Source organism: Pantherophis guttatus, chromosome 9 (genome assembly GCF_059756535.1).
Source record: "Pantherophis guttatus breed Tessera chromosome 9, ASM5975653v1, whole genome shotgun sequence".
Taxonomy (NCBI): domain Eukaryota; kingdom Metazoa; phylum Chordata; class Lepidosauria; order Squamata; family Colubridae; genus Pantherophis; species Pantherophis guttatus.
The window spans coordinates 30166912-30185978 of NC_142071.1; the positions used below are offsets into that span (position 1 = coordinate 30166912).

The window sequence follows — 19067 nt, forward strand, 5'->3', positions numbered from 1 at the left end:
GGAGATGCCAGAATCGAAGAAAAAGAACAGGAATAAAATTACGAAATATCGCGACCTGGCCATTGAAACTACACAGCTATGGATGAAACATGTAACAGTGATGCCCATTGTCATCGGGGCACGTGGTACCATGTCCAAGAATTTTATACGATACAACAACAAATTGCAGCTTCCTGCAATAACACCAGTGGAACTGCAAAAAAATCTGTGCTACTTGGAACATCGTACATCTTAAGAAGGTCCTTGGTTGATCCCTAGGACGCTGGCAGCAACCCGTATCAACCATTAGCACCGGTCAGTGGTATTTGTGGTGCATTTTCGAATGTTCAGTTGACTGAGTTTCATATTTAATGAATAAAGATAATAATAATAATATAATGTCTGAATACATTCAGCCACCCACTCTATATTGCTATGGAGACAATAAACTAGAATGATGATTCTCAACCTTAGCAATTTGAAGACAGGTGGAACCTCAATTCCCAGAATTCCTCAGCCGGCAGTGTTTCTCCACCATGGTAGCTTCCATGCTGGGCTGGGGAATTCTGGGAGTTGAAGTCCACTCAGCATAGTTGCCAAGGCTGTGAAAGACTCATCTTGGCTGCTTAGTTGACAGGTGAGAGAAGGCTGCCAACCTGGGCCATGGGGTGAAAGAGATCGTGGACCAACCCCGCCAAGCAAAAGCTCACAATATTAAAAAAAAGATGCTGAGATTCTTGAAAGAGTGCAGAGAAGAGCAACAAAGATGATTAGGGGACTAGAGGCTAAAACATATGAAGAACGGTTGCAGGAACTGGGTATGTCTAGTTTGATGAAAAGAAGGACCAGGGCAGACATGATAGCAGTGTTCCAATATCTCAGGGGCTGCCCCAAAGAAGAGGGAGTCAAGCTATTCTCCAAAGCACCTGAAGGCAGGACAAGAAGCAACAGGTGGAAACTCATCAAGGAGAGAAGCAACTTAGAATTAAGGAGAAATTTCCTGACAGTGAGAACAATTAATAAGCAGAACAACTTGCCTGCAGAAGTTCTGGATTCTCCATCACTGGAGGCTTTCAAGAAGAGGCTAGAAGAAGAGACAAGACAACCATTAGTACAGGAGAACCTCTACTAATGGCACAGGTTCTCCTGCTCCAAGGTCTTCTAGTCAAGCTGGTATCGACTAACAGTTGGAAGGGACTTTAGAGGTCTTCTAGTCCCAACCCCATGCTGAAGTAGGAAACTCTTTACCATTTCAGACAAATGGTTGTCTGATCTCTTCTTAAAAAGCTCCAGTGATGGAGAAGGAAGGAAGGAAGGAAGGAAGGAAGGAAGGAAGGAAGGAAGGAAGGAAGGAAGGAAGGAAGGAAGGAAGGAAGGAAGGAAGGATAACAGAGTTGGAAGGGACTTTGGAGGTCTTCTACCATTTCAGACAAATGGTTGTCTGATCTCTTCTTAAAAGGCTCCAGTGATGGAGAAGGAAGGAAGGAAGGAAGGAAGGAAGGAAGGAAGGAAGGAAGGAAGGATAACAGGGAAGGGACTTTGGAGGGTCTTCTACCATTTCAGACAAATGGTTATCCGATCTCTTCTTAAAAAGCTCCAGTGATGGAGAAGGAAGGAAGGAAGGAAGGAAGGAAGGAAGGAAGGAAGGAAGGAAGGAAGGAAGGAAGGAAGGAAGGAAGGATAACAGAGTTGGAAGGGACTTTGGAGGTCTTCTACCATTTCAGACAAATGGTTATCTGATCTCTTCTTAAAAAGCTCCAGTGATGGAGAAAGAAGGAAGGAAGGAAGGAAGGAAGGATAACAGAGTTGGAGGGGGCCTTGGAGGTCTTCTAGTCCACCCCTCTTGTGAAGGAGGAGACCCTCGACCGTTTCAGCCAGGTGGCCGTCCAAGCTGTCGGAACCGCTCCCGCGCCTGAGTCCGGGATTCCGCCCCTGCCCTCCCCGCGGGCCAACGGCAGGAGCGGCTTCTGGCGGAGCCATGGAGACCCAGCGGCCGCGCTCGCCCACGCCGTCGGCCATGGCCAGCTCCCCGCCCGCGCCCGCGCCCTCGCCCGCCGCCGCCCCGCTGGCCTTCGCGGGCTCCAGCGAGCAGGACGTGGCGCTGGCCAAGTCCTTCTGGAACTCCGTCACCCTCCAGCCGCCGCTCGAGTCCCGGCTGGGCGTCCGGGGAGGCTCGCTTTGCGACGGCGCCTCCTGCCCGCGACGGAGCTCGGCCGGTAGCCTCGGCGGAGGGAGGGACGGGCAGGGGGGGCTCCGAGCCCGCAGAAGAGAGACGGAGGGGACCCTAGAGGTCTTCCAGCCCGGCCCCCCTGCTCCAGCGGGAAACCCTCGGACAAAGGGTCGGCCCAGTCTTCGGTGATGGGGGAAGGAAGGAAGGAAGGAAGGAAGGAATAAGAGAGAAAAGGAATGAAGGAGAGAGAAAGAAGGGAGAGGGGAAGGAAGGAAGGAAAGAAGGAAGGAAGGAAGGAGGGAGGGAAGGAAGGAAGGAGAGAGAAGGAAGGAAGGAAGGAAGGAAGGAAGGAAGAGAGAAGGCAGGCAAGGAAGGAAGGAATAAGAGAGAAAAGGAATGAAGGAGAGAGAAAGAAGGGAGAGGGGAAGGAAAGAAGGAAGGAGGGAAGGAATGAAGGAGAGAGAAAGAAGGGAGAGAAGAGGGGAAGGAAGGAAGGAAGGAAGGAAGAGAGAAGGCAGGCAAGAAAGGAAGGAATAAGAAAAGGAATGAAGAAATAGAGAGAAGGAATGAAGGAGAGAGAAAGAAGGGAGAGGAGAGGGGAAGGAAGGAAGGAGGGGAGAAGGTAGGCAAGGAAGGAAGGAATAAGAGAAAAGGATTGAAGGAATAAAGAGAGAGAAGGAATGAAGGAGAGAGAAAGAAGGGAGAGGGGAAGGAAGGAAGGAAGGAAGAGAGAAGGCAGGCAAGGAAGGAAGGAATAAGAAAGAAAAGGAATGAAGGAATAAAGAGAGGAGGAATGAAGGAGAGAGAAAGAAGGAGAGGGGAAGGAAGGAAGGAAGAGAGAAGGCAGGCTAGGAAGGAAGGAATAAGAGAGAAAAGGAATGAAGGAATAAAGAGAGGGAAGGAATGAAGGAGAGAGAAAGAAGGAAGAAAGAAAGAACAGAAGGGAAGGAAGGAAGGAAGAAGAAAGAGGGAGGAAGGAAGGCAGAATAATAGAGTTGGAAGGGACCTTGGAGGTCTTCTAGTCCAACCAGGCCCTACTCAAGCAGGAAACCCTCGACCATTTCAGACAAGTGGCTGTCCAACCTTCCTTGGCATTGTGGGAGCTTCTTCTCCTTCAGAGGAGTCCCTTTTCCTTGGTCGCCCCTTCAACACCACCTCCAGGATTTCCCCCTAGGAATTGGCCTGCATTGCAGGGGTGGGGGGTTAGCATCCCACGATCGAAATGTCTATGGAGGTTGTCAATTAATGTGGATTTTTCTTCTGCTAAAGTGGGAAAAAAACGATCCCACAAATGTTCAAAGGAGAATCTCAATCAGTGATTTCAATCCGTTGCAATATTTTTATTTTTTTTAGCGAAAAGCAGCTATTTGTCTGTTTCATCCTCAGTGAGTGACAGTAAGTATACGGTTTTACCAAAATGGACATTTTGGAGGGCACCCTGATATTTATAGTAATAGAACCTTTAAGCCAAACCACTTACCACCCCAAAATCCTTGTAAAAGGCACTCCTTGAATGCCAATCAATGGATGTGTCAGCGTTTCAACGCTGGCATGGAGAGCAGAGGAGAGCGAGAGATAAACTCTTGAAACTTTTGCCTGCTAAATACCTTTGAAGTCGGGTTGTCGTGGAAATGAGGGGAGGGGGCACATTCCTGGGAAATGACGAGAAAAAGAAGTCTGAAGAATGACTTGGAAGATAGCCAATGAGAAGCAGAGATTTGGGGATCGGAAAGGGAGGGATTGGGGGGCAAAAGGTCAGTCTTGTCCGCGTGGAGTCATGATCCGGTGGCTGTGCTCAATTAAAGAAAGATTTCCTTAAAGATTGGCAGTTTGGAAATTCATTTAATTTTGAGATAGCATCGCAGTCTGACAGGATGCCTATCACATCCGGTGCCAATCAATTGATTCAGTCCTATGCGTGACCTGATAGGTGATCTTGCCCCAGAGAGCAGATGGAAAGGACAGCATTTTTAATTGGCATTATTTGAAAAAAATATTTTTATTGCAAGAACACGGAGCGGGGAGACACCATCTCTCTGGTATATTTCTGCAACTGAGTTTCCGATATGTTGTAACCTGGGTGAACAAGCATGGCCCCTTTAAGGACCTGTGGATTTCAACTCCCAGAATTCCCGAGCTTGAGAATTCTGGGAGTTGAAGTCCACAGGTCCTTAAAGGAGCCATAGCTGCCCACCTCTGCTCTAACCCAAAATACAATTTGTTCTTTTTGACTAAGCTTGATATGTAAATCCAGAAAACAACCCAACCTTCCGTGCATAAGCCAGGATTTATATGGTGTGTAAAATTTCCAAACACAACTATGAATTGTTCTGTTGTTTAAACTTAATTGTTGCAGGTCACTTTGTTGACTTAAAATAACTTTTTTTTATAATTTTAAAATATTTTTTTATTTTATTTTTTATTATATTTTTATTGTTAAAGAATAACAAAAAGGAAAGAAAAAAAATCAATACAAAATATTTTTTTTTAAAAAAAAAAGGATTTGAGGATGAGATCAAGAGGACCAAAAAAGGAAAACTTAACTTTTTGCAGGATTTTTAGCAAGAAACCGTGTTGTTCCTTTTAACTGCTCTTGTTCTTCCTCTGGGCTAACTTGTGCATCCAATGTCCTTCAATATCTTTGTTTACTGTAGTTAAAATCAAAACAATTGTTACTCCAGAAAATCGGGAATCTGGTAGTATCTTTTCGGACTAACCAACAACTCACAAAAAATGGTGCCTATTTCTTTTCTTTTTTAAAAAAACAATAACAGGACAATGACAAACACAAACACAAATATAAACTCTCTCCGGCTACAAATCTCGCATCCAGGGTCGGAGAGAATTCTGCTTGAAAAATGATGAAAAGATGATTGATTTTTTAAACTGAATTTTAAACCATTTCTTTGAAAACGATTTCTTTAGAACGAGAAGAAGAGAGATACTCGGAAACGGAGAAGGACGTGTGGAAAGAACACTGCCTGGAGAAGGTGAGCGGATTCTGCGGCTTTTCAGAACTAGCTCCATTCTAAACTTTTATTTTTGCAAGTCCTTGATTTACAACCAGGGGTGAAATGCTCCCGATTCGGCCCAGTTCAGCCGAACTGGTAGCGATGACAGCCGGTGGTTCGGAGAACCGGTAGTGATGGCAGCTTGAGGCTGGTAACCTGTTTTTTACCCTTTGTGCATGCGCAGAAGAGTTTGTGCATTCACAGAGGGTCGGCGCGCGCATGTAGCGCGCAGTGGTGAAATACTAAATTTTTTACTACCGGTTCTATCGGCGTGGCTTGGTGGGCGTGGTGTGGCTTGGTGGGCGTGGCTTGGTGGGTGTGGTAGGGGAAGGATACTGCAAAATCCCCATTCCCTCCCAACTCCTGGGGGAAGGATATTGCAAAATCTCCATTCCCTTCCCACTCTGCGACCAGCCAGAGGTGGTATTTGCCGGTTCTCCGAACTACTCAAAATTTCTGCTACGGGTTCTCCAGAACCTGTCAGAACCTGCTGGATTTCACCCCTGGTGGAGCAACGCTTACGAGCAATGCATACATTTCCGAACTGGTAGGGAAGGTAAGTAGATTTCACCCCGGCTTACAACCCTTCGTTTACTGACCGTTCCAAGTTACAACAGCACTGAAAAAAAGTGACTTATGACAGTTTTTCACGCTTACAATGTTTCCAGCCTCCCTATGCTCACGCAATCAAAATTCGGTCCTTTTGGCAACTGATTCAGATTTATGACGGTTGCAATGTCTTGAGGTCATGTGATATCCGCTTTTTGCGACCTTTTTTGCGACAAGCAAAGGTCAACGGGGGAAGGCGGATTCACTTAACAACTGGGTTAGTAACTCAAGAACTGCAGAGGTTCCCTTAACAACTGTGGCAAGGAAGGTCGTAAAACGGAGCAAAACTCACTTAATAGCTGCTTCGCTCAGCAATGGACATTTTGGGCTCAGTTTTGGTCATATTCCTTTGACCTTTTCGGGAAGAGGGTTAGAATTCAGAGCGTTGCATGCAAGTCGATATTTCTTTTCCTTTTTTTTGAAAAGTTATTATTTTTATTTCTCATAAACATATTTAGATGTATAGTTTCTTACACATCTTTAATCATTCATCTCGTAACTATTTTTGATAGTTAATTATTAATTGTTCGGGGCTGCCCTTTTACCATTTCCTTTCTTTTATTTTGCCACAACTTTCCCTCTTCTTCTCCCCTTCTCTTCTTTCTTCTAACCCTTTCTACTTTCTTCATTCCTCCTCTCCTTTCCTTTCCTACTATCCCCTTTCCTTCCCCCACTCCTCTCTTCTTCTTCTTTTTCTAATTCTCTCTCCTACTCTTCTTTCCCCTCCCTCAAGTCAATGTTTCTAAAGAGGGGAGAAAACTGCCGGGGCTATTCCGTGCTCTGAAAATCAGCAAAAGATTTTCCCATCTTTGTGGAACAGAGCAGTCCGGCTGATTATCTCCTTCAGAAAGGAGCCGAGATGATTAGATTGCGCTGTAAATCCGAGAGAAAAGAAGATTTGTCAGTCATTCAGACCAGGAACATTAAAGGGCAGAAGAATTCTCATGGCTTCCACGGGGCTGGTGCCAGCAATGCCCTGGGAGAAAAAGAACAAAAAATTGTTTTTACAGTGCTGGATCATAGGCTGGTAGCGATAGAGCCTTCGACGTACGACTGCCATTGAGCTCAACGTTTCTGTTGCTGAGCGAGACATTTGTTAAGTGAGTTAAAAGCCTCTGACGATCAGGCAACTCAGCTGGGATCGTCAGAGGCTTTTAAAAGCATTTTTTTTCCTACAACCTCTTCAGCCGAAGAGGTAGTAGAAAAAAGGGTTTTAAAAGTTAAAAAAAAAAAGTTGGCCATGCCCACTCAGTCACATTACCCCCCCCCCACCAAGCCATGCCCACAGAACCGGTAGTAACAAATTTTACATTTCGCCACTGCTCCCAAGGAATGGGAAGGACCAAAGGGAGCATCTCTTCCAGAAACAGCCATTGTCTCATTTCTAGATTCGTTGGACTTTCATCCTTGATAAAGGATGCTGCAGACTTATGACGGGAAACCAACCCCGGATCTATGGATCGTCACGGAAAACAAACCCATTAGCTCTTGGTTAATTAACTCCTGAGGTCCAGCGTGGAACCCAACATCTTTGGCCTCTTGGCTCGCCAACGCATAAATAAATCATTTACCCCGATCGATAGGAATAAATAGCGCGGTTCTCCACATCTAATCCACGTCGTGTTACAGCAGTTCTGCGAAAGTTAAGAGCTACATTAATACAGTCCTTAAAGGACTTTTCTTTTCTGTTTTTTCTCCCCCTCCACGCTCTCTTGTTAAAAAAGGAGAAGCTTTGCCGAGTAAGCATGGGAACGGAGCCAGAGGCAGCCAGTCCCTAGGAAAAGAATGAAATGTGCTGAGCTTGGCAATGGCTGCCGGCAAAACGGCATTCGTATTCGTGGCAATTAATAACCCCCCTAATGGATTTGATCCAGGGGCTTCCATTAGACCTGGCTCAGAGAAATGGGATTATCAGGAGAAGCGAGTCTCGTCTCCAAACTCTGCCGTGATTTCTCTTAAATAATTCTGCTCAAAGAAACGAGTGCCAGATGGTTCGTATCATCAGCCGGTTTTAAAAGTCAAGTTTGCTAGCTTACAGTCCTGGATGTTTGGGCTGGGCACCCCGCCGAATTCCTAAATTCATCCCTCTTTCCTAGGATTTAAGCCCTAGGCCTAGTCAGTTGGCACGGATCTCCCTGTTGTGACCCAGGCCCAAGTAGGTATTATCAGACGCAATCAGTTCTAAACAAACAGATTTTATTAGAGCAGCTGAGAATTAACTCATTCTCAGTGTAGTCCAAACTAAATCAAAAACAAATTCTTCATAACACAATTCTTCAGCCTTATCACCAACCTTGGGTCTAATTAGGCAACCTGCCAAAGGCTTTTCTTGGCAAAAGTTCAGAAGCAGAAGACGCCGACAAGAAATAAATGTAGCAAGACAAGAAGCAAATCTATCAACGTTGTTTTCCGACAAAGAGCCCAAGAGCTGTTGCTGGTCTTTTAAGCCTTATGGGAGGGGCCAATCATCTCTTGGCCTTACTCCTGAGTTGTCCTTTTTGCTTTAGCTGCTCTTGCCTTCTCATACGTGCACTAGGAACAGGCTCCCTCTGTTCCTCTCTGCCTCTCTGCTGTCAGCCTCTGGAGGTTCCTGAGTCCGCACATCAGTCCCAGATGGCCCTGGCCCCATCCCTGCCTCTGACGCAGAGCCCACATCCAGGCCTTCCCCAGCCTCCAGGATTGGCCCATGTTCTTCCTCAGCCTCCTCACTGTCCAACTCTGCAGGCTGCTGGTGGACCACAACACTCCCCTCACCTAAATTGAGTTTAATATGAATCCAGATTGTTATCCTGGAGCCTTTATAACCAGCTGATAAATTCAGAATCTATAGGAGGTTATTCACTTTTGAAGGATGTCAATGGTCTTTGGAGTCTGATGGGGTAAAAACCCCACTTGTTGGTTATACTAGGGTACAAGAAGTGGTTATATTTGACTGGTTGGTTGTGCAAATCTCAGCTCTGCTTCTCAGCCTAGGCCACCTGAAGATGTGTGGATTTCAATTCCCAGAATTCCCCAGCCAGCCACTCTCTTGGGGCTCTAGATCAGTATGTCAGAATTGCCATCCTGAGCTTCAGCCTTGATTTGCTAGATGTCAGCCTGCCGTAGATGGGGGGGGAGGGGGGATGCTGAGAAAGGAGAAACCGAAACTACTCATCGTTCCTTCCTGAGATGTCGCCTCATCGCCCCAAGGCCAGAGAGCTGGGAGGGGAATGCAACGGTTTACCATCCAGCCCGCCGATGCAGGGAACGATACCAAAACAATTCCTTTGAATGTAACTCAACAATAGGGAGATAACGGAGAGCAGGGAGAAAGGGAAAGTAAACTGGGGAAACTTTGTGCACAAACTTTTAGTTCTGGCTTTGCTGTACTGTCACCACTTGACTTCTAGTAGAAGTATAGCTTTCGCACACATGGAATCGAGGGTCTCTCTTTCCTAAGAACCCAAGTCAGGGCAGGTGTGACACGGTATTTCTCAACCTTGTTCGCTTGAAGATGTGTGGACTTCCCTCCTTCTCACCTTTGCAAACATCTTTCTTCACAGGCTAAAAAAAGAGAAGACATCATTGCATTGCTGAAAAGACAAAGGGAAGAGAGGATATCGGTAAGGTGGTTTTTTAGATTGTCCGAACCTCCCTCTCTCTTGAGCAGGGGTCACCAACCTTTCAAACCTCAAGGGACCGCTAAATCCATAATTTTAAATCCCACGGACCACTAATATAATCTGCCTAATGACCAGCTGGGTGGGCGTGGCAAGGTGGTCATGTGACTGGGTGGGCATGGCCAACTCAATGTCACTCACCTTGAGGGGCACCTTGCCAGCCTCTACTCGCTACTCCTCGCCTGCCCGCCCGGGCTCCTTAGGACCCCTACAGGAAGCAGTTGTTGGAGCTAAGCAGCCACCACGAGAAAGAGTTGGCAATGAGGACTAGGAGCATAGGCTTTCCAAGCAGAGGGAAGACCTACGGGAGTACAAGGCCAGTTACCGGCGCCTGGAGGCTCAGTGGGCTGAGATGGTCAGCCAGTTCCAGGCCACGATGCAGTCCCACTGGAACGAGGCCCTCCGGCTCTTCGCCACCAGCGTCTCTTCCCTCCAGCCTTCGCCCAAAGCCCCACACCAGGAGGCCGAAGCAGACCCCGAGTTGGAATTTCTGCCCCCCTCCGACCCACACAAAAAGGGGGAAACTCTCGGCAGCAACACAAACGTTCACTGCACATATCCGGCCCAGGGGCCGTAGTTTGAGGACCCCTGATTTAGTGCAATATAAAAAATGCAAATAATTTTTCTGGGGACCACCAAAATTTTCTCGCAGACCACCAGTTGGTTAACTGCTGCTCTTGAGAACCGAGCATTGCGTCCTTGCTTAACTTTCCTTTCTCGTTTCTTCCCTCCTGCCAGCTGCAGCATGTAACACAAAAGAAGGAATAAAGCCAGGAACGCTATTGAAATTTGGCTGGGGTAGAAGCCAGCCTGCAATTCGGTCCTCCATGAAGCTGGAAAGGGTGCCAGAAGCCTGGCATGAGTTTAGAAGGATGGTTCAGCTCCGCGGAGAGCTTTGCGGAAAGAGGGGGCTGGATAGAGTTATTTAAAAGGGATGATTGGTGGGGAGAAACTGCCTTAATTATATGGAGCAGGGGGGAGAAAAAAGAGATTTAGTACATATTTAGCTCAATTGGCTTGAATCTGTCAAGGAGCGTTTCGTCCCGTTTCTCATTCTTCCAGTTTTGAATCTGTCTCATCAGGGGTTCTTCCTGCATTTCTGACTTTTCTTTCTTTCTTTTTTAGCTGATGGGACTTTTTACTTTACTTTTACTTTTATTTGATTTATATACCGCCCTACTCCCGAAGGACTCAGGGCGGTGAACAGCCAACAATAAAATACATATATATACAAAATTTAAAAAGCAGAAATAAAAATTGAATTAAATAAGTTTGGCCCAGACAATTCCTCAGCATTTATTTATTTATTTATTTGTGAATGTTTTTGCTTCGTGTGTTCTTCTTTTCTAATCCGTTAACGGTGTCGAGTATTTAAAGCTGTCGATCCTGCTGCAAAGTTCAAATCCATGGGAATACCCACGAGAGAATACATGTAGCTCGGGGCTGAATTGTGGGGTGCTCGGTGCTCCCTGAGCTTGGTGGTTTTCTTGCAGATGTTTCATGACCCAACTAGGGAACAAAATCAGTGCAAAAAGGAGTGGAGTTTGCATCAAGGAACCCACAGAACACCCCATAAACTTTGCACTGTTCTCTCCCACCCTGCAAAAGAACAGTTTAAAACGGGCGAAGTTTTTAACCGCAATTTTTTTCTCCCTTTCTCAGAAAGAGTCCTTATCTCGGCCACACAAGCCAAAATCCAAAGCGCCAGAAAGGTAATATCAAGAAGACAAGTTTCTCCCCCTATTCGCCTTAAATTTTCGGTGATCCCGATTAGTAAATAAACGCTTGTATCATTTTGAAAAGTGTAACTTTTTCCCCCTCTTCTTTCCATCTCTTTTTTTTTTTTTAATTCCAGGGACCAGGAAGACGAGAGGTAAAATCTCCTGCCCGATTTGGAATTATTTCACGCATACCAGAGAAAGGACCGCGTGCTAAAGAATTCCTGGAATTGAAGGCCAGCCAAATTGTCCTGGTTTTTTTTTTTTTTAGCCAAGAAATCAACCTGGGCTCTCCATATATCTTCTAAAGGTTCAAAGGAAGCTTAGCCTGTCCACTTTTAAAATTACTCGCCCCTTCCATTTCTCCTCTCAGCAGTTTCTGCCTTTTAATTTGTTAATGGCTGGCATTTTTCTCACGTATGACAACTTCCAGCTCTTGGGAAAATGCCATTTGAAACCCATTTTTTACAGTAGTTAAGGTACTGATTCAAACCTGGGAGTCTTATTTTTGGGGAAACAGGGTAGTTCCCTGAGTCACTGGGGACAACCCCGATTTATCCAGTCGGTTAGACTGACAAATACGTAAGTGAGTCTTGTTGAAATTACTTGCTTAAGGATGATTTGCCAGCTGAGCGGTTCTCAAGAGCCTCTGAGTTCCCCACCACCAGGGATGAAATGCTCCCAGTTCGGTCTGGTTCACCCGAACCGGTAGTAAAAAAAGGCTACCGGTTCGCCGAAACGGTAGTAAAAAAAAAAAAAGTTCCAACGTTCAGTTGAGCGACGCGCGATCGTCAGAACTGGTTTTTTTTACTTTTTTAGCATTTTTTTACTACCGGTTCTCCGGTTGTTTTTCTTGCCGGCATTTCATAGGTAATGTCATCAGTGCTAGGAGGGAGTGGGGTTTCTGGAGAGGAGGAGGAGGACTGTGGGGTGCTTGGTGCTCTCTCAGCTTGGTGGTTTAGTTGCAGATGTTTCATTACCCAACTGGGTAACATCATTAGTGCTAGAAGGGAGTGGGGTTAGCAGAGAGGAAGAGGAAGAGGAGGACGGGTCCTTGTTGCTCTCTCACCTTGGTAGTTTTCTTGCAGACGTCTCATGACCGAACTGGGTAACGTCATCAGTGCTAAAGGGGAGTGGGGTTTACTTTCTTTTTATATACAGTAGCTTGCCTCCTGACTGTGTTGGTGAGAGTGTTCAGCAGCCAAATAAACAGAGATTACCAAGATTAACTAGACCAGGGGCCTAGAGACTGGAGAAGCTGTCCATCCATCCATCCCTCCATCCATCCAAGCATCCACCTGTCTTTAACTATCTATTGAGCCATTGAGTCATCCTTTCTAGCCGTCCATTCATCTACTCAACTCTCCTTCCCTCTTTACATCCCTCTCTCTCTATATTAGTTCATCTGTCTGTCTATTTGTCCATCTATCCGTCCGTCCGTCCGTCCATCCAAGCATCCATCTCTCTGTAGCTATCTATTGAGCCATCGATCCAGCCGTCATCTGTCTACCTCTCTAGCCATCCATTCATGCACTCTTCTCCCCCTCCCTCCTTACATCCCTCCCTCCTTCCCTCAATATCTGTCCTCCGTCTACCTTTCTGTCTCCATCCATCTCTCCCTCCAGCCATGCTTAACACACAGCTGTGTACCCAAGCTAGGTCATTCTTTTCCTTTCCTTCTAAACCAGGGGTCGGCAACCTGCTGCTCTGGAGCCGCATGTGGCTCTTTCACCCCTCTGCTGCAGCTCCCTGTCACTCAAAATACGCGTCACAACCACCAATGTGCAACACCCGATGGCACACGATTTATTGAGCTATTCAGTCCCTGGTAGGCCAACCATGGATAAATCCAAGAAAAGAAAAGTTTCAGAAGAAAACAGAACGTTTAATTCAACTACATATGCCGCTCAAGAAATAGGCACTGGAAGGGTTTTGTGGCTCCCGGTGTTTTCTTTTCTGTGGGAAACAGGTCCAAATGGCTCTTTGAGTGTTTAAGGTTGCAGACCTTCACTAGACCAATAATCAAGCAACAGACAATACCCAAATCCAGAAATCAGCAATCCAGACAATCCATCAAACAGTAAACAACAGCCTAATCAACGAACCACCAGGAATATTTCCACTCACACTGACAGGGCAAGCCACCAGTGTCTTAAGAATAAGCGCATACTCCACTCTCGTCTAAGCCCTGATGACGTTATCTAGTTGGGTCACGAAAACGTCTTGAAGGAAACAACCCAGCTCGGAGAGCATCAGGGACGCCACAATTTTCCAAGCTTTGAGATTGGAGATTTTCCTGCTGGCGTTTGGGGAGAAGGAGGCGGGGAGTGTCTCTAAATGACCTCAGGGTGTCCTTCATTCTTTTTCTTTAGTTCCAAAAAGGAGAAGGAAGAACAGTCTGAGGATGAAGAGAGTGTCAAGGCGTTACCTTGAGAATTCCGACCGGAGACACTAACCGACAAGGCTTATTTGTATTTTCAGCCAGCCTGTCCTTGGTGTCTGACAACGGCTGTGGCTCATTGTTGATATAGTCCACCCCCTTCCCACTCCCCTTGGACTTCTCTGCATGTTTGACAGACTAGCTCTCTGCGGGGCTGAGATGGATGACCTTTCTGGCACCCATTGCCCCATGGGACTTAACTCCTGCGCAAGAAATCTCTGAAGAAATACCCAAAGCGTTAAAAGAAGCTTTTGATCCACCAGCTTTGCAAGCCGAGATGTGAATCTCCGTTTGCTCTGAACGGTGACGTTTCTTTTTATGTAAAAAAAATAATAATAATTTTTATTGGGTATTTTACATTTTAAAACCAAACACACAATAGCAAAAGGAGTCAAGAGACAAAAACACGCACATCAGATGTTAAAATACAATCCTAACAACAGATATATACAATTTTACAACTTTTCTGCAACGACTTTTGTCTCTACTCTTAGCTTTTATTCCTCCCTCTCCTTCTTTTTATTTTTAAATATTCATAATTAACTGTTTCATTAGCAGGATCGTTATTTACATTTATATCCTGTATGTTGATATCAAATTTCACTTTATATTCTTAATTTGATTTCTGTTTTCCAGTTTTACCACCGTTCCTAGCAACATTGATATTATTTATTCGTTTTTGTCTTTTTTTGAGCCCCATTTTGGGACGTGGAAGCTCCAAGATACCCAGCCAGCAGCAGAAAGAATTCCAGAGCTCCCAAATCCTTGGCAGGCGCACCAGGCGGGGGGGGGGGGAAAGCTGGTTTCCATCTTAGTACATCATGTCACGTTTTGTGGAATAAGCCCCCCCCCATTGTTTCGCTGTCTTCTGAATAAACGGAATAGCTTGCTAAAACAGCTGGCTCTTTTCCAGTGCCCGACATTGCCCTGTGAATTTCTGCCTTGTTGTTTTCTGCTTTTGCCTCCCAGTTTCCCTTCTGGCCCTTTGACAGAAATGTGCCGAGATGAATTTTGCCCGAGCTGAATCCCTTCCCTTTGTTTCCTCGGCATGCAGGAAACGGTACCGTCCGTTGCCAAAAAAAGGGTTTTTGGTGGTGGTTGTTTTTCTCTTCCAACCTTTCAAAAATTGGCCGGCCTTCAAGAGGTTTTTTGGGTTTTTTTTTTTTGCACTTGGAGTTGCGGGGAGGGAAATGCCACTCGGCTCTCACTGTGTCAATAAAAGGAAATTTGCTGCTGTAATTCAGCTTGTTTTGACCGGAGTGTTCAATCCAAGTTCAGAGCTCTCGGTTAACCAAATGCCTTCCCCGTAACCCAGGGGTTTTCTGGTTGGGTGATGGATTGTCCTGGGATGGCCGGTAGATGCCACGGACCAAGTAGCTGAAGCAGTGGTCGGTTTCATGTTTTGTTGCTACCGGTTCGCCTTCCGTGCATTCACTTTGCTTGCGCCCAGCCCAGTGGTGAAATCCAATTTTTTTTACTACCGGTTCTGTGGGCGTGGCTTGGTGGGCAGGGCAGGGCAAGAATACTGCAAAATCTCCATTCCCTCCCACTCCAGGGGAAGCATACTGCAAAATCTCCATTCCCACCCTGCTCCTGGGGGAAGGATATTGCGAAATCCCCATTCCTTCCCTACTCCTGGGGGAAGGATAATGCAAAATCTCCATTCCCTCCCAACTCCTGGGGGAAGGATATTGCAAAATCTCCATTCCCTCCCAACTCCTGGGGGAAGGATGTTGCAAAATCTCCATTCCCTCCCAACTCCTGGGGGAAGGATATTGCAAAATCTCCTTTCCCACTCCAGAGGAAGGATACTGCAAAATCTCCATTCCCACCCCGATCTTGGGGGAAGGATATTGCAAAATCCCCCATTCCCTCCCCACTCCTGAAGGAAGGCTATTGCAAAATCTCCATTCCCACCCCATTCTGGGGCCAGCCAGAGGTGGTATTTGCTGGTTCTCTGAACTACTCAAAATTTCTGCTACCGGTTCTCCAGAACCTGCTGGATTTCACCCCTGGCCCTACCCCTGTATCCCTCTGTTAATGCAATTTAGGATTGCATTGGCTTTTTTGGCTGCCGCTGCACACTCTTGGCTCATGTTTAATTGTCTGATCTACTACAGTACCCAGCTCCTCTTTTCCTGATAGCGGGCGTAACTTGAAGGCCGGTTTCTGCTAGTCAGCATGAACTGGAGGCAGATTTTGTGTGTGGCTCGGGAAGGAATGAGTGTGCGTGTGTGATTGCGCACATGCGCATATACTGTAGATAACCCCTCTTTCCCCCCCCCTTCACCCCTGGCTTCATAAATCAGAAAGCCACTTAGGAAATTGCTGATGCAGCTTCCAAGGAACACAAGCCAGGTTGGAATCAGGAGTTGGAATCGTTCAAGTCCAGCCTTCCAAGAAATTCCTCCACCCTTAATAGGGAGACGAGATGAAGAAAAACATTCACCACGGCTTCCTCCGCGGCATCACAAGATCACAACGCCACAGCCAGGATTTCAATAATACGGGATTAGCAGCTGAATCCCGATCTGCTTTTGAGTGGCTGTGTTCAGGCCTTGTTTCTAAGCCGTTTGTTTGTTGGAACCATGGTTTGTTGAAACCGTCCATGAGAGAAGCATTGGGGTTGGACTAGAAGACCTCCAAGGCCCCTTCTAACTCTGTTATTATGTTAACATCCCAATTGCCTGGCTCCATACGATACCGTGGAACGCAAGCCACGATGGATGTGATTCACACAAGATACAAAGACACTGCCATGTAAAGCTGCTGTAGTAGGGAAGGGAAGGGAAGGGAAGGGAAGGGAAGGGAAGGGAAGGGAAGAGAAGAGAAGAGAAGAGAAGAGAAGAGAAGAGAAGAGAAGAGAAGAGAAGAGAAGAGAAGAGAAGAGAAGCAGAATAGAGGATGGGATGGGATGGGATGGGATAGAATAGAAGAGAATGAGAAGAGAATGAGAAGAGGAGAGGAGAGGAGAAGAGAAGAGAAGAGAAGAGAAGAGAAGAGAAGAGAAGAGAAGAGAAGAGAAGAGAAGCAGAATAGAGGATGGGATGGGATGGGATGGGATAGAATAGAAGAGAATGAGAAGAGAATGAGAAGAGAATGAGGAGAGGAGAGAAGAGAAGAGAAGAGAAGAGAAGAGAAGAGAAGAGAAGAGAAGAGAAGCAGAATAGAGGATGGGATGGGATGGGATGGGATAGAATAGAAGAGAATGAGAAGAGAATGAGAAGAGGAGAGGAGAAGAGAAGAGAAGAGAAGAGAAGCAGAATAGAGGATGGGATGGGATGGGATGGGATGGGATAGAATAGAAGAGAATGAGAAGAGAATGAGAAGAGGAGAGGAGAGGACAGGAGAAGAGAAGGGAAGAGAAGAGAAGAGAAGAGAAGAGAAGAGAAGAGAAGCAGAATAGAGGATGGGATGGGATGGGATAGAATAGAAGAGAATGAGAAGAGAATGAGAAGAGAGGAGAGGAGAGAAGAAGAGAAGAGAAGAGAAGAGAAGAGAAGAGAAGAGAAGAGAAGAGAAGAGAAAAGTAGAGTTGGAAGGGACCTTGGAGGTCTTCTAGTCCAACCCCCTGCCTAGGCAGGAAACCCTACACCACTTTAGGCAGATGGTTATCCAACATCTTCTTAAAAACTTCCAGTGTTGGAGCATTCACAACTTCTGGAGGCGAGCAGTTCCACTGATTCATTGTTCTCACCGTCAGGAAATTTCTCCTTAGTTCTAAATTGCTTATTTTCACCCTTCAGCATTGCCACTGCAAAGATTCTAGGTGCCATGGACCTCCAAGGTCCCTTCCAACTCTTGTTATACTGTTTTATGAACCATGGTGGCACAGTGGTTAGAGTGCAGTACTGCAGGCTACTTCTGCTGACTGCCGGCTGCCTGCAATTTGTCAGTTCGGATCTCACCAGGCTCAAGGTTGACTCAGCCTTCCGTCCTTCCGAGGTGGGAAAAATGAGGACCCAGATTGTTTTGGGCAAGAGGTTGACTCTCAACCCCTTAGAGAGGGCTGTAACAGCACTGTGAAGCAGTATGTAAATGCTATTGCTATTGCTATCTCTGTTATATAGATATATGCACATGCAGACTCACACAAACTCACAAAGGGGGGGCCATGGGATGGAGAACCTCTACATTTTTGGCTGCTCCGTCTCAACCCCAAAGCCACAATAGCACGTTTGCAGCTGGACTCCTTTCCTTCCTCACCCCGGCTGGGCATCTGGAAGCTGTTTCCAAACCAGGATGAGTGGAAAGTTGGCTCAGGATCCCGGAAGCTCAGCCGGGTCCAGCTTCCCAGCGCTCAGGAAACCAGCAGACAAATGTGTCCCGTCAGCATCTGGGCAGGAGTCGATCCTGCGACGGGAGCAACTTTCCGTCTGCATCTCTTTTCCCAAGCAGGATCTGGCCCAAGGCCTCGGCCTGTTCTCAGGAGCTCTTGAAAAGATGCAGAGTTAAGGTTGCTGGGATGATGGTTTTTCCTCGACCAAGTTTCCTGGATTCAGACAAGATGACGACCTGCGATTTAGCCAGACTGATTTGTTTTCAGAGCAAAGCATAAATGTGATTTGATTGTACCGTGCCACTAAAACAGACTGGTGTTTTGTTTTTTTTATTATTTGATTTATATGCCGCCTTTCTCCGGAAACTCAGGGCGGCTTACAATGCGTTAAGCAATAGCCTTCATCCTTTTGTATATTTTATACAAAGTCAGCTTATTGCCCCCACAATCTGGGTCCTCAATTTACCCACCTTAGAAAGGATGGAAGGCTGAGTCAACCTTGAGCCTTGGCGAGATTCGAACCTGCAGAAATTGCAGGCAGCTGTGTTAATAACAGGGTGCATTAAACCACTGTACTACCAAGTCTCCTATACAAGACTGTACACGGCTTTGTTGGATGCACAGCATCCTTTAGACCAGAGGTCGCCAACTGGTGGTCCATGAGAAAATTTTGGTGGTGCCCAGAAAAATTATTTGCATTTTTTATATTGCACTAAATCAGGAGTCCTCAAACTATGGTCCCTGGGCCGGATACGTGCAATGAACGTTTGTGTTGCTGCAGAGAGTTTCCCCCTTTGGGGTCTTCTTGTGCTGGTCGGAGGGGGGCAGAAATTCAGACTCGGGGTCTGCTTCAGCCTCCAGGAGTGGGGCTTTGGGCGAAGGCTGGAGGGAAGAGCCACTGGTGGCAAAGAGCCAGAGAGCCTCGTTCTAGTGGGACTGCATCATGGCCTGGAACTGGCTGACCATCTCGGCCCGCTGAGCCTCCAAGCACCGGTACCTGGCCTTGCACTCCCGCAGGTCTTCCCTCTGCTTGGAAAGCCTGTGCTCCTAGTCCTCACTGAGGTCAAACCATCCTTCTTTATCAGACAGATCAACGGGAGTATCAAAACAAGTTCTTCATAAAACATACGAAGAACGGTTGCAGGAACTGGGTATGTGTAGCTTAATGAAAAGAAGGACTAGGGGAGACATGAGAGCAGTGT

At 46.4% G+C, this 19067-nt stretch overlaps 1 protein-coding gene across 1 annotated transcript; it reads left to right on the forward strand.

The window, feature by feature from the left end:
* The first annotated feature begins 1686 nt into the window (after positions 1 to 1686).
* HOATZ (HOATZ cilia and flagella associated protein) lies at positions 1687 to 14520 on the forward strand. Its single transcript, XM_060695003.2, has 7 exons — positions 1687 to 2195; positions 3503 to 3544; positions 5075 to 5139; positions 9312 to 9371; positions 11091 to 11140; positions 11284 to 11301; positions 13519 to 14520. The coding sequence occupies exons 1-7, from the start codon at positions 1958 to 1960 to the stop codon at positions 13577 to 13579; spliced, it is 534 nt and encodes a 177-aa protein (XP_060550986.1). The 5' UTR covers positions 1687 to 1957; the 3' UTR covers positions 13580 to 14520.
* The last annotated feature ends 4547 nt before the right edge of the window (positions 14521 to 19067 follow it).